Source organism: Artibeus jamaicensis, unplaced genomic scaffold, assembly GCF_021234435.1.
Source record: "Artibeus jamaicensis isolate MK-2021 breed Jamaican fruit bat unplaced genomic scaffold, CSHL_Jam_final contig_471, whole genome shotgun sequence".
Lineage (NCBI taxonomy): Eukaryota > Metazoa > Chordata > Mammalia > Chiroptera > Phyllostomidae > Artibeus > Artibeus jamaicensis.
In genome coordinates, this window is record NW_026521850.1 from 4239966 (window position 1) to 4255072 (window position 15107).

At 58.0% G+C, this 15107-nt stretch overlaps 1 protein-coding gene across 3 annotated transcripts in view; it reads right to left on the minus strand.

Annotated features, from left to right (window-relative positions):
- The window catches only part of FUBP3 (far upstream element binding protein 3), a 47119-nt gene that overhangs the window by 4895 nt on the left and 27117 nt on the right, over positions 1–15107 (minus strand). For 2 of the 3 annotated variants that reach the window (XM_053667692.1, XM_053667691.1), the window contains exons 7-16: positions 14094–14256; positions 12830–12928; positions 10418–10522; positions 9133–9235; positions 8112–8212; positions 5671–5812; positions 1817–1977; positions 1007–1080; positions 606–686; positions 368–444 (exon numbers count right to left, since the gene is read on the minus strand). In XM_053667692.1, the coding sequence (XP_053523667.1) occupies positions 368–444; positions 606–686; positions 1007–1080; positions 1817–1977; positions 5671–5812; positions 8112–8212; positions 9133–9235; positions 10418–10522; positions 12830–12928; positions 14094–14256 (1106 nt within the window). The remainder of the gene's footprint in view (positions 1–367; positions 445–605; positions 687–1006; positions 1081–1816; positions 1978–5670; positions 5813–8111; positions 8213–9132; positions 9236–10417; positions 10523–12829; positions 12929–14093; positions 14257–15107) is intronic. The other variant, XM_053667693.1, reaches the window with a different exon arrangement.

The following is a 15107-nucleotide window of genomic DNA, read 5'->3' on the forward strand; positions in this document are numbered from 1 at the left end:
GAGGGGCGTGGCAGGGCACCGGCAAGCTGAGGCTGCTTTGGAGCGCACAGGGTGAGGGGCAAAGGGCAGGCGGGGGATGGAGGGCCCAGCAAGCCACGCCCTCCAACGGCCCACGGTCGGAGGAAGACAGAGTAGAGGGGAAGGTCTGAGAAGGTGGGCCAGGAAAGAGCCCGCCCCTCTGGCCCTGCCCAGCTGCGGAGGGCATGGAAGCTCCCGATGCCCAGGAGGCCCCCGGACACCTCGGCAGAGGGGCACCCCGAGCCCGCTGGCAGAGCTACATTGAGACCATTTCAGACGCAGCAGCCCTTCCAGTCCTCCGAGTGGGGGGCTGGGGGGCACACAGCTCCTCCTCCTCGGGGAGACTCACCTGGGACTTGCTGCGCCGGCTGCTGCCACGCCTGGTAGGTGCTGCCCCAGCCCTGGGTCAGGAAGGCCGGAGGGCCACTGTGGAGGACAGTCACTTGTACTAGTTAGTGCAGCCGCACCCTCTCACCTCAGTGCACCCCTGCCAACCCCACTGTCTGCCACTTCGTCACCACCCACCCCACCCCAGGCAGGCACAGCAGGGCCCCCGGCAGCGGCCAGGGCAGGAGCGCATCACCGACCTCACGGGGGCGCTGTGGGGGTTTCCGTTGACTTTAGCAGCGATGTTCGGGAAGCACCCTGAGCTCCTCGGAGGGAAGGTGCTGAGAGTGGGGGGAAAAGGTCGAAGGGCTGAGGACCCCACAACGGGAAGACTTTTGTACAAAGCTTCCTTCCCTGCAGCAGTGTGGGGGTGATGTTGGGGATACTGTTGGGGACCAGACTCAGCCCCCAGGAAGGCTCTCAGCCCAGCACTGGTCAGTGACCTGTGGACTGGCCAGAGGGTCACGGGTGGGAGGGAGAACGGAGGCCTGCCCGCACCCAGAACCTCAGGCTTCTAGCTGGCACTGCCCGGCCGCAGCCGGGAAGAAGGGCCGCTGGGGAGGGGGTGGCTCTCCCTGCTGGGATGGGTGGGAGGACTCACTTTTGGTGAGGGGCCGCAGGAGGCTGGCTGAAGGGGCTCTGTCCGAAGGCTCCAGGTGCTCCGAGGCCGGGGCCCTGTCGTGGCACAGAGGGAACTCTCACTAAGTGTAGGAGCACCGTTGCCCTCTGCCCGGCCCCCCGAGGCAGACCACAGCTTTTAAGGAGAAAGGATCAAAGGGAGTCAAGATACCCTACGGCACTCATGCTAGCCTTCCTTCCCCACAGCAGACAGGACTCGCAGCAATGGCTCTGCCCCAAGAGGGGCCAGGCCACCACGCAGCCGAACTGGCGCCACATCTGCCCTAGCGTGTCACCCTGGGGGTGGGGACCAACCTGCTTGACTCTCCCGTCAATTCAGGCTGGCCCACGGCTCTTTCTGCCACTCTACGTCCCCTCTGAGGTGAGCAGTGGCCCATCTGTCCTCCATCAACACTCCCTTTCTTTATCTGCTTTGAGGCGCCTGCAACTAAAGCCAGAGTCAATGAAAGCTGCCCGCCTGTGGGGCGGTGCTGGGGGGCTGCAGCCGCTGCTTGTCTAGCCTGCGGGGGAGGGGGGGTGCGGGGGGCACGGCTCTGGGGCCTGAGCTGGTGGCCTGGGGGAGTTCTGCCAGGAGGCATCCTTCAGGGCGCCTGCGCCTGGTATCCCTGGACGCCAACCGTCCCCCTCAGCAAAGTGAGAGGGGTGCCCTCACGTCAGGTGAGGGCCGAGAGGCACAGGAAGTGCGAGGCTCTGGGGAAAAAGAGGCACCTCAGATGCTCAGTGGAAAGTCCAGCTGTCAGTGAGCCTGGTGGGGGAAGGGCCTGGTACGCACCCCAACTTTCTCGTCTATGAGATGTCTGGCCACCTCGATCTGCTGAGGAATCCCCCTGATGGTGAATATCCGCAGGCCGGGGTCCGTGTTGGGAGGGGGGTTCCGCTGCAGCTCCACGTGGGCCCCCGACTGCTGGTTTATGCTTTTGATGTTCTCGCCTCCTGCAGGCAGGAGCACGGGAGACGGAAGGGTAAGTGGCGGCAGCAAACGGGAAGGGTTTGCAAGGCTCTGCTCCAGACGGAAGAGGCGAATGGGGCCTTCCCTACACCCGCACTCGCCCAGACAACACAGAGGTCTGTTCACTGTCTTTACAGACACTGGGGCGCTCTCGTCTGCAAACCCGGACTCATGATAGGACGCTTCCCCTTCTCTCTGAGCCAGGCTGAAGCCACAGACTGCTGGTTTTTGTCTCAGTGTCGTCCACAGAGCCAGGACCCAGGCCCGGCTCACAAAGGAGCTCAGCCCCAGGAGGCCGAGGCCCAGCTCCCACCAGCCACCCAGGGAAGGCGCTCCATCCTTCTCTGCCGGAGACCAGCGACCCGATGGCCCCTCCATGGCACAATGGGGGCCACGGCCCTGCCGCTCGCCCCGCTCCCACAGGTCAGACAGACAGCCGCAGGGCCCAACAATGCCTGCAGCGCACTTGGGCCCTGAAAATCCCATCCTGTCACTTCTCAAGTCCCTGCCTCCTTTGTGGGGGGGACAGGTCTAGACAGAGAGGCAGCCGGAGGATGGGGTCACAGAGGCCTGGGTGGAGCCTGGCAGATGAAAATTTAGTGGGATTCTTTGAAAAACCTGTGACAGTCCTAGTCTCTTAATGAAATTTGCATAACAAAAGCACCACCAGTGTGACAATAGTTCGATTCTTCCTTTGCAACTTCCCAGAACGTACAGGCTGGTTCTGCACAGCTGGGTGGGGGCGCAATACAAGGGAAACGTCAGCAGTGTTTGCAAAACTGGAAAAGGACGATCTGTGGAAATGCCGGTGAGGGGACCAGGGAGCCCCGAACGATCAAACTGAAGGCCAGCGTCTAATGCCACTCGATCCGTGCTCTCTGCCTGTGACACGTCCGCAGTCCTGTGCACACCCCAACTTGCCCTCCACGCCGCCAGTGGGAGGCCTCAGCTGGACATCCGGCCAAGGAGGAGGTGCCTAAGGGACACCGGTCCTCTCTGGGGGACATTACTGGGGTCAAGAAGCAAAGCTGGCGCCTGGGTCCAGCCGTCCCTCCTGCTAGCGATGTGCGCAGCCCTCCAACGATGGGAAGGAGTCCGGGGCTGTGGGCACTGGGACGAAGCTTTGCTCCAGGCCTGGTGTGGACAGCATGCGGGTTGAGTTCTGGACGGTTTTACACTGAAAAGCGAATTATAAAAGGGACTCGGGAGCTGAAAGTCGCGTGTGCACAATTTTCTCCAAGTTCTGCAACAGTCTGAGGACAGTGTCCCTTCATGTTCCACCCTGAGTGGACACGCTGGTGTTGGGGACAGCCCCGGGCCTGTCCCCCGTGAACAGTGACCAGCTTCTCTCGCCGGCAGCAGCACTCTCGGGAAGCGATGGAGAGCCAAGACTCAGTGGAGACCGCTCTCCGGATCCGCTGCCTCCGCTCAGCCTGCCCGTGTGAGTGTGGAGTGGGGGCAGGAAGGGTGCGAGGGGCTGAGACCAGACCCTGCAGGCCCCTGCCCCCACCGGGCACGCAGCCCAGCAGCCCACAGCCCCTCTCCCCGGGCCTGTGCCTGCGGAGCACGCTAGTAAGGGGAGGAGGCCCCACAAAACTGCCGGGTGCCGGAAGGAGTTAATTTAAGTTTATCTTCCTTCCAAATGAGGTCACCAGCTTGGCGCATGTGGCCGCCTATAGACTCATTCAGGCAGCCCGCTCCATTCTTCCACCTGATGGGAGGCAGGAGTGACCCACCAGTGGCCCCCCCAGGCTGGTTGTGAAATCGTAAAGTAATCAATCAAACCTGCTAAAAGGCCGGCTGACAAGAGCGGGGCTGGCCACACTGTCTGTCAGCACTGCTGTGTTTATCATGGAAATCCAGCGGCCGGGGAGGCGCGGCGTCTGTCCGTCCGGGGCCGGGGAGCAGGGCCCCACTGCGTGTGGCGCCCTCCCTTCTCCCTCGCTGCCCCCACCCATCCCTGCGTCTTTCCCAAGGAGGAGGAGCAGCTCATATCCAGCCCTGGCGGTGGGGGGTGGTGTAGAGAGCCCCCCCCAACAAAGCTTTCCTAGGCTCCTCCAGGCTGTGACTGCAGCGCCAACAGTGCGGCTTCCTCTATTGTCACACTTGCCTCTGGCAATCACTCGGGGTGACTCAGTAGATAAGCTAAGAGAGACTGTCCTGGGAACCCAAGAGCACTGTCCCAGTGAAGACAGCGGGCTCTGTCGGCGTCTAGAGAAATGTGTTCGCTGAAAAACCGTGCTGATAAAAATGGCTATCCTAAGAGACAGAACCAACATCTGCCTCTCAACCCACAGGCGCCAAGGGCGCTGTTTCTTGCAGCCGCCAGGGTGTGGGGCTGGGCAGCATGTCTCACAATCGCAGCACCTGGGTGGCTAGCAAGGGCCACCAACACTCCTCAGCACGGACACCCTGCCAGGAAATCGAAACACACCCATATTGTTCGCACCACCTCTGAGAATCTCAGAGATGACACAGATGTGAGAGATGGACGTTTCAGAAGAGCACAAACACGGCGGGGAAGTGGGGGGGGGGCAGGAGCTCCCAGCCCACCCCAGAGTGAGGGGAGGGCAGCGGCGGCCTCAGCCTGCTGCCGGGGGAGACATTCCCAAATCACGTTCTGTGGAAGAACCGGCAGCCCTCCCCTTCATCTGCTATGAGATGCCTGGGGATCACAGGAGCTGGAGAAGCTGTGGATACAAGACTATTATCTCCTTAAACACAACGCCCAACACCAGAGTCATCAGTTGGTACCAAGGCGTTGCTTGGAGCAGAGAGAGGCTGAGACGCTGCTGGGGGCAGGACCAGGGGGTGGGAACGGACCGTGAACCACAGGCGGGCTCTTAGTGGCCTTTCAGAGAAAGGGGAAAGGAAGGAGAGAGGGACAGAAACATCTGGTTGCCTCTCACACACCCTGAACTTAGGACCTGGCCTGAAACCTAGGCATGTTCCTGGCCCTGACCAGGAATTGAACTGGCGACCCTTCAATTCACAGGCTGGTGCTCAATCAACTGAGCTACACCAGCCAGGGCTCTCTGCAGCCTTTCTTGGTTTTAAGGCAAGGCCAGCCCAGATGAACCAGCCCCAGTGGCCTAGCAACGTGCCTGCTCCCTTCCTTGCTTCTCATGGGAAGGTGGGCAGGAGCACACCAGCCACGAACAAGGGTTTTATCCAGTCTTCTCTAAAATGCCTGGAAACACCCAGCAAACCAGTTTTTATTTCCCTGCACAGGGTGTCTGTCAGGCACAGTAAATGTGCTGGAAGGGTACAGACCACTCTCACACGTCGTGTCAACCAAGACCAAGCACCCAAACCCAGGAGGAAGAGGAGCGGCACCCTGGTCTGAAAGCAGCCTTCCCCTGGGGAAACCCTAGCTGCTCCTCCTCGGCCCTCGGAGGCGGGTCAGTCACTGCTCAGCCGACGGACACTCAAAGGCAAGCCTGCAGCCTTTCCAGCAACTAGGCTGCTTCAAGAGGTGGTGGGTCTCTCTTGTCACATGTCCCCATGTTCTGCCCCCACTCATGAGAAGACCGCACGAAGCAGGGCTCCCGAAGGCAGCTGACGCCACAGACAAGTGTGGCAAGCAGCCCCGTCCTGTGCTCTGGGGGTGTGTGACCTGTTGGCTCTCCGATGAGTAGCGGGGGAGGGACCCGAGAACCCTGGCTGCGGCCTCCTACCTTTGCCGATGACGAGGCCACACTTGTCTGCGGGCACTGTGTAGGTTATCTCCTGGATGCCACCAGGGGTTCCCAGGCTCCAGTCGCCACGGCCACGGCCTCGTCCTCTGGCCACGGCAAGGCCTCCAAAGCCGTCTCTCTCCTGGGAAAGAAGCAAAGCTTAAGTGAAGATTCATGCCACTGCCATCAGCGCCATTTTTCGTCTCTGCGGAGGAGGTTAAGTGACAGGATGCAATCAACGCCACGCACCAGAACCCGCGCACCGCTCATTTCAGGCTCCAAAGTGCTCTTCAGAAGCGGAATGAACACAAATCGCAGGTGCACTCAGGGAGCGCGTGCGCAGACAGGTGCATGTGGTTACAGAGACAGCAAAGGCAGACCCGAGGAACAGCCATCAGGTAGCAACTCCTGGGTCCAAAGCCCAGCGCCCTTCTCTCCCTAGAGCCTGCGTCACTGGGCCATAACCTAGAGGGTCAGGAGTTGATTTTCTTCTTAACGCTGAGACTGCTCCTTCCGGGGCTCACACGCACTGGGCCTACCAGAAGGCAGGGAGTAGCTGCCAAAAGGCCGAGGCCGTTTGAAGTGACACGTGAGTGACAGTGCATGACTTCTGACCCTCCCCTAATCATGCTGCTATACAGAGCAACTCAGACGCTGCTGTGTGAGTCAGAACACCTTGCAATTTAACTAGCACAAAGGATGAAAGGATTTTAAAAGGACACCTGGTTATCCCGCTCCCCAGAAGAGGGAGGGAACCAGCCGGGCTGCGGCGCATGGCATGGGGCTGGGGCTGGGGCCGCCGCTGACCCATTTTCACACTGTCCCCAGTGGAGAGCAAAGCCCACGCCCGACAGCCAGCAGAGGACGGTCCCTTTCATCCGAGGGCCACACATCTCCTTCCAGGCTTTGTCCCGAGTCCCTCTGGAGCTGCGGCACTAGAATCTCTCCAACATGGAGGGAAAACCTGGTCGGTCGGGCTGAGCTTGGCTCTCATGGAGGGAGATGCTGAACAGAGGCTGCAGGTGGGAAGGAAACGTTTGGCACAACCGGCCCCCGTGGATGGAGAGAGAGCGAAGGCCCCCCAGAACCGCGTTCCTCCGCCCTCCCCTCTGACGAGAGACAGAGGGAGGAGGGAACAAGGTAGTTCAGGGGCTGATGTTCACGTGCACACACACAGCTCTGCCATTCGCCTTGTGACTTTGGATGAGTCTTTGAACTTCTCTTGGCCAAGTATTCTCAGCAACACGGGGTCCCACACCAGATTGCCTGAGTCACCTGGCAGTGCGTGCTGCAGGGGCACTTTTGAGGACCTGTGCCACAACCTTCCGAACCGGAGTCCCCAAGACCCGTGTGGATCTCAGCCAGAGTCCAGGTGAATCTTGGGGTGAGACGCGTTCCAGAAGGAGTCACTCAAGAGTCCCGCCCCCTTCTCAGTAGAAAGAGCTCATGAACCTGGAGCTGCGAAGCCTGCACAGTGAGCCCATCCTGAGCACTCTGGGGCACAGCCAGGACATTGGCTGCATACGTGTGTGCATGAACGTGAACATCAGCCCCTGAACTACCTTGTTCCCTCCTCCCTCTGTCTCTCGTCAGAGGGGAGGGCGGAGGAACGCGGTTCTGGGGGGCCTTCGCTCTCTCTCCATCCACGGGGGCCGGTTGTGCCAAACGTTTCCTTCCCACCTGCAGCCTCTGTTCAGCATCTCCCTCCATGAGAGCCAAGCTCAGCCCGACCGACCAGGTTTTCCCTCCATGTTGGAGAGATTCTAGTGCCGCAGCTCCAGAGGGACTCGGGACAAAGCCTGGAAGGAGATGTGTGGCCCTCGGATGAAAGGGACCGTCCTCTGCTGGCTGTCGGGCGTGGGCTTTGCTCTCCACTGGGGACAGTGTGAAAATGGGTCAGCGGCGGCCCCAGCCCCAGCCCCATGCCATGCGCCGCAGCCCGGCTGGTTCCCTCCCTCTTCTGGGGAGCGGGATAACCAGGTGTCCTTTTAAAATCCTTTCATCCTTTGTGCTAGTTAAATTGCAAGGTGTTCTGACTCACACAGCAGCGTCTGAGTTGCTCTGTATAGCAGCATGATTAGGGGAGGGTCAGAAGTCATGCACTGTCACTCACGTGTCACTTCAAACGGCCTCGGCCTTTTGGCAGCTACTCCCTGCCTTCTGGTAGGCCCAGTGCGTGTGAGCCCCGGAAGGAGCAGTCTCAGCGTTAAGAAGAAAATCAACATTGAGAAGAAATTTCCAATATTTGCTTCTCTCTTCGGCTCCAACCAATCCCAAATCTCCCCAGTGCTGCTTAATTGGGGACGTGCCAACCCGTCATCGGTTACCACGGTGCCCTGCAGCGACTGGCACAGGGGCAAGGGGAGAGGGGCTGCCTCAGATCCGCAGGCGGCCCCGGCCACTGCAGTGCGTGAGGTGCCTGAACACACGGCCAGACCCACCTGGGCTGTAAGGATAAGCTCGTTGATGACGTGGGCCGCGTGTTGGCATCGGTCGGGGGGCCCCATGACCTGGGCCGCTCTCTCTGGACTAATACCATCGTCTGTGGAACAAGGTGAGAGGTGGGGTTAGGAAAGCCCAGCTTAAGAAAGAGACAAAGGTCACCCCAACTTGCAATCAGTGTCCCTACCAACACCAGAGGGGCGATGAGAACACCGCCAGACCCAGGCCCCTTCGGCAGGGGCAGGTGCACGGCCGCATCTGTCTGTGACTGCGGACATTGAAAGGAGCTTTCGTTAAAGACAGAGACAGAGACGCAGACGAGGCCGGGAAGGCGGGGGAGCGACGAGGACGGCGTCCAAAACCAGCCCCTCGAGGTGTTTTGCCATCTTTAGAGAAATGAGGAAAATAAAGACACTGTAGGCAGGTTTGGTTATAGACTAACAGAATTTAAAGAGCCGTTCTTTATTCTAACGTTTGTCCTTTTTTACGATTTTAAGTTACCTCTAATCTCTGACGTCAAAACAATATTTTAGTTTTTATTCATTTTATTGATTTTGGAGAGAGGAAGGGGGAGAGAGGACGAGAGAGATGAAGAGAAACATCGATTTGTGTTCCACTTATTGATGCATTCATTGGTTGTTTCTTTTATGTGCCCTGACCAGGGATTGAACCCGCAACCTTGGCGTATCAGGATAACACTCTAACCAACTGAGCCACCCAGTCAGGGCAAAATAACAGATTTTTTTAAAAAGCCTTTGTGGCAAAATGAAGAGCTGGAAAGGCTATGCTGATTCTCCCTGCTTTACCAGTCTAAGTGGTGGAGAGAGCCCTGGAGACCCCAGGCCAGAGCGTTCAGGCACAGCAAGGGCCCTGGAAAACATGCCCAGATTGGTGCAAAAGGAGGGAAAGAGGGACAGGGAGAGGGAGAGGAAGACCAGAACACAGGCGGGCCAGCTGCAGAGTCCTTGTTTTGGGAGGTGCTTTAAAATTACAGGATTGTTGAAAAGGACCAAAACCAACCTGGTTTGAACTGAATCCTCACACCAGCGTCATTCTGGATCTTTCTGATCATTTCCCCATTTCTTCCTATTACAATCCCAACAGCAAACCTAGGCACAGACACCTACGCGTGGAGAAACAGAACCTCGTCAGAGCTTTTGGCACACCTGGCTCCCCTCAGCGAGGGCGTGTGAGTTAACACAGCCCGAGTCTCACTGCAGTGCGTGTAGCGCATCTTTCCTTTTCAAAACAGCACTGTGGTTAACGGTTGCATTTCTGTTAGCTAAGTGCATCCAGAAAGTCTGAGATTGAATCAAAGTGGTTATAAAAATGAAGAAAAGCAAGAAAAACCTGAGAGATAAAAGATTAAAAATGGCAAATTATCTTCCAAATTCTATGAAATAAGCACAAATACATCAGACACATTCATTGTACCGCGTCCTCCGAAACGGTGTTTCGTTCTTCCACCGTGGTACCTTGTCCACGACGCTGCCATCTCAGCCTGAGCACGGCACCCAGTGGCACAGACACACTCCCACGCCGCGCAGCCCCCAGGCAGCCCCGCCCCGCCCTCTCCTCCCCCGAGTGGGAACTCTGGGTCCCTCCGACAGCGCCCCCCTCCACTCGCTGCACTGCCTGGGGACCTCCACTCCACCTGCCGTCTCTATGGGTTTGCCTACTCCAGGTATGTGTGGAATATCTGGCTGCTTATTATAGAAGCATATTATTTGCGAGGGCCATCCACATTGTAGCATATATCAAAATTTCATTTTGGCCCTGGCCAGGCAGCTCCGTTGGGCAGAGTGCTGTCCCAGTACACCAGGGCTGTGGGTTCGATCCCCAGCATACAAGCATCAACCAGTGAGTGCGTAAGTAAGCGGAACAACGAGTCAACGTCTCTCTCTCTCTATAACCATGAGTTCTTTAAACATTTCTAAAAGACGGATTTTGATGCCATCCCACCTCACCAATAAATCTGGCCTCTGAGTGTGAAACAATCACAACACTGATCACCAAGAAAACTTGGACTCTGGTCTTCACTTGGAAGGGAGGATAAGCTTTGAAGCAGAACCTCAAAGCCAGGGAATGGCCCTGCCCTGAAAGGCACACACGCAGCTGTCTCCCCTCACTACAGCTGACTGTCCCGAACTGCCCTCGTGCCCCCTCTGAGGAGCGAGCGTCCACTCAGGACTGCACAGATGAGACAAAATTAAAGAACTCGCTCAAGGTTAAAAAGCCAAAAGATGTACGACCTACAACCTTAACCCGAATCTCCTCTGCCTACTGACCTGTGATTCGAGCCTACCTCCATACTGCCTCCTCCCGGGCGGGAGGCGAAGTCACCGCGCACCCCTCGAAAGTCGGCTTGGTCTTTCTCTCGGATGATCTCTAACACCATTTCTCGTGCTTGCTGCATAAACACAGATAAAAGACATTATGGAAAACAAAACCCTAAAAAAGCAGACACAACACCAGGTGAAATTTCAAGAGCAAACAGTCTCATGTTGAGCTTAAAGACTCAGAAGGCACTTGGCTGTGGGACAACGTTCTTACTACGTCATCGTTATTGTTATCATCACTATTATTCGGGACAGGACAGACTACTGGTGGGAGTCGCACATGTCAAATCTTAAACGACAGTTTTTACACGGCCCAAAATGCCCAGGGCAGGGCCACCCTCTTCCAAGCCACAGCGGGGCAGCATATCTGTGCTGGGTCTGAACTCGGTCACTGCTGCCCAGCGGGGTCTCCAGCACACTGCTGCTCAGGGGGGCTCTCACTGGGCAGCTTCCAGAAAGGAGACGTTACCCAGACGTCCAAGGGCAAGGGCAAGCCCTGGAGCCCGAGAGGGACCTCCAACCTTCAGGGACCCAGTGTCCTGATCACCGCCTGCCAACCCTGCCCCCAGGCCTGACTGCCGCCAAGGCACGCTCAGTGTCCTCTCCCCAAAGGACAAAGGACACACTTAAGTCAGCCCATCCTGCCCATAGCAGGCCCCACCCCATAGAAAGCTGCGCTGAGGACCAACTGCACGTCACCACCCAAGGTGACATGGGAACCCAGACAAGTCCTGGTTCTGGAGAAAACAAACCAAACTGCCCTCGCACCTGCCCCCAAAAGAGCAAGTAGAGCCTTAAGGCACTGAGCCAGCCTGAGTGTGGCCTGGCCTCGGATGACCAAGCTGCTGCCGCTTCTCTGCCCTGGTCTTACAGCGGAGCGGCCCTGTTCTCAGGACTCGGGTGGACCGGCAAAACACCCGCCACGCACAAACGGTAAAGTAAAATGAGCAGACACGTGCGCACGATGGCAAACGACAGGTGAGATGAGGGCATGCAGATACCTGCCGTACCATCTTCTCAGTTTTTCTGGGTGTTTGAAGCTTTTCATAATAAAAAATTGGAGAGAAAATAAAAAAACCCAAACAACAATTTACCCTAAACACAAATAGCTTCTCCCCAATGAAACATATGGAATACACTAAAAAGTTTGTAATTATCCTCCTGCAAACTCATGAAACAGCAATGAAATAAGTAAGCTCCTTGCTCGGGTATTTTTTCTACCAGAGATAAAACCAAAGGTGCCGAGAGAGAAGACAGTCGTGGAGGGCCGCAGGGAGGTGGGCGCTCCACCGCCAGCACTCTCCAGCAGGCCGTTCCCTGATGTCGCAGCCATGGCGTCCACAAGCCGGGCTGGAGGAGCCACATGAGAAAAGATGGGATACCATCTGATTTTCACCAAGCCCACCGGCTCCCAAAGAGGTTAAACACCCCGGGGAGGAAGGCACTTGGGGGGCCCTGGCCTGCAACTGGGGAGAGGAGGGAAGGGCTGCTTCGCCGAAGGGAGGAAGCCGTTTGAACCACTGGCCCTCGATCGTTTGGGAACCATTCTTTTACACATGTGCCTTGAAAGCCAACAGTGGCACCAACTGGAGTTCAGCTGCATGAGTGCTAATTAAGAGCTGGGGAAACAGTTTGCCAGAGGCCGCTAACCTCCATGTCATCAAAGGCCCAAAGTCCCTACAGAGGAACAGCTGTTGCCATGGCCTGGCTCACCAACGAGCGCCACCCTGGGGCTGCCCTGAACACAGCACAGGCAAGGCTGGCTGGAGGTGGGCAGAAAGGAGCGATAGGATTTCAGGGGCAGGGACACACCACCCCACAGCCCACGCACACTCCCACTGGCTGGAACCACCCCAGGTGGGAGCCCCCCCACTGCTCTCAGCAACCGCGGTGGCCCAGAGCTCGGGACACGGCGCTCGTTAGCAGGGCACACACAGGATGGTGGTACGCCAGCCGGCACCTATGCTCACCTCCCACCTCAGCTGCATATCCAGCAAAAACAATCCCAGAGAAAGAGAACAAGCAGATAAAAGCCCAGTGGAGCCTGCGCCCGAGCTGAACATAGGTAGCAAGTCGGAAACTGCGCCGCGCAAGGCCGGTGCCCCTGAAGGGGGCAAGGCTCTGAGCCCCTGAAGTACGGCCAGTGCAAGTGAGGAACTCAACTCTCACTTACTTTGAATGAAATGGTGGCCACGTGTGGCCAGAGGCTCGGGTGTCGGGTGACACAGCCCTAGATTCTTTGCACCACCCAGTGTGGGGAACAGCCTACCTTAGTCAAAGGGATATCCGGTTTCATGATGTCTTGAACATAAAAGCTCTGAGTCACTACTGAGGGAGACCCCGCACCCAGGACCTGCCCCACGCGGCTGCTCTCCTACCTGTACTTTGAACGGGTCTCCCGTCATGCGAAGAGGCTTGTCTGCTCCCGTGGGCAACGGGCCGTCCTGGATCATGACCATCTTCACCCCCGTCCGCTCCTGTGGAGGCACACACACCAGTACAGCCCTCACTGCCATGGAGGGGTGCCCTCTGCCCCGGCCCAGGGAGCTGCCCCAAGAACCCCGACATGGAGGCCGTGCCAGCGGGCTCCTAAGTGTGAGCTCTTAAGTGTGACGAAGGAATTGCTTGCTCCCCAAGCTCTACTCCTCTTCCTCCAGCCCCTAACTCACCCACGTGCACAGGAGCTGTTTCTGAACCACCAGGCTCCCGCCGCTGGGCCCTTAACAGTGCCCACCCCCCAAGTGAGGGGGGCCTGGACGGCAGGCTGCCCCCAAACTGTGTGGAGAAGTGAGGGGCGGGCGACGTTTACATTCTGAAAGTCCAAACCCCGGACTCTTCGAGCCCACACTGCAGCGCCTTCCCGGGCCAAGGCCTGGGCCAGGAGCGAGCGCACAGTTGGGCCACGACCCAGACCTGCCGCCTTAAAAGCCCCGAAGCCCTGAAGTTAGAGTCTGTTTGCAACTAACGTGGCAGTAAAAATGCCCGAACCCATGTAAGCACATGTCAAGCCCCTCTCCCAGAGTGTGACCGCTGCTGGGTTTAGCCATGAAAACACGTTTCGTTACGGGGGCAGCCCCGGCCCTGCCGTGGGCGCTCAAGGCTGGAACACAGCCTGGTCCCACGTGTCTTGGGGGAGGGGTTCCGGAGCTTACGGCAGCTGCTGTTCCCAGAGCACCTGCTCAGTCCCGGGCCTGGTGCGGAGGCCTTATTTAAACAGTCACAGGGGTTACCGCGGCTTCCTTACAAGGAAGGGAGCCCCCCTGCCCTGGGGAGGCTCTGGGGAGGCCCCGGGCCCTGTAAGTGCGTGAAGATGTTCAGCTCACGCCAGGAAGGCAGGGAGGGCTGCTGGCTCCAGAGCCGGCATTTTTATCCCACATGCTGTCATCTGACGGTGACAGAGCTTCACTGCCACAGCAGCTGCTACAAATTTACAGGGTCCCAGGACTGGTGTCACAGGCGGCAGAGGCCCGGCTCCAGAGAACGTCCGTGGACCCACGGGGGCTGGGGCTCCAAGGGGGCTCTGGCCTGTGGCAGGTGCAGCCAGCCAGGTCAACCCGGGAAGCCGGAGCTATGACAAGCCCCCACCCACTCCCCCACTGCAGGCAGGGAGGACAGTGAGGGCCTCTGCTAAGGCTCCCGCACCTGCAGCTGCTTGATGGTCTCCCCGCCTTTGCCGATGACCAGCCCCACTTTAGACGCAGGGATGAGGACCTCCTGCACCGTGCTGCTGCCGTCCGCGTCGCTGTGAAAGCCGGGTCCGTTCCGACAGCGGTCCACGATCTGCCCCAGGAGCCGCTTGGCTAGTCTTCGGGGAGGGAACAGAGCCACAGGAAGCCAGCGTTACACGAACGCCCCGGGTAGCCATGAAGGGGAACCGCACCGGGGGGAGAACACGAGGGGTCAAGGCAGCCCCCCGTCCAGCACCAGCTCTGCCCCGACCCCGGAGCTCTCTGCCTTCGGCCACGCTACTGGGCTGGAATTGAAAAGCAACAATACCAACACAATACCAACACCGAGACACAGCCCCCCCACAAACATGTCTCTTCTCCTATCAGAAAGTCAGCGCTCTGCATCTTGCTGTTCCCCCATCTAGAGCACACACCCCGTAGACACGTGTTAAACAGAAGCAGCAGGGGGAGAGAGAGCCAACAAGAAGGGTGGGCAGAGAGAAAGCAAGGGTTAGTAGTCATCGTCTGAATCCCCAAACTCCAGATTTCTTCCCCACAACCAACCAGACTGCTCTACCACTTTCCAGCTAAAGCTGCACATCACCAGTTTGGTCTCGAGGGGCAGGAAAGGGAGGTGCCAGTGCCCTGACGTGGCTCTGCACCCGCACATCCCTGCTTCGCGCTTTTCCAGTGGGATTGTTGCAGAAGCCGGCCTTCCCCTGGCCTTCCCCTGCGATGCTACCTTGTGCTGATTTATTTGGAGGCGGAGCAGGAATGCTACAATGTTGAAACGGTACAACCCGGCCTACCCAGGTGGCCTGTGAAGCCCATTTCCTTTTCTGCACCAGAATCTCCCCCGGCTGTTATTTGCATTATTTACTTTTCACACCACCACCACACCACCACGTACAATCTTTCTGGCTCCTCTGACAGGACAGGATTCAGCTACTAAACAGGCTGGCTGTCCTGTGCACTGAAGAAAGCAAAA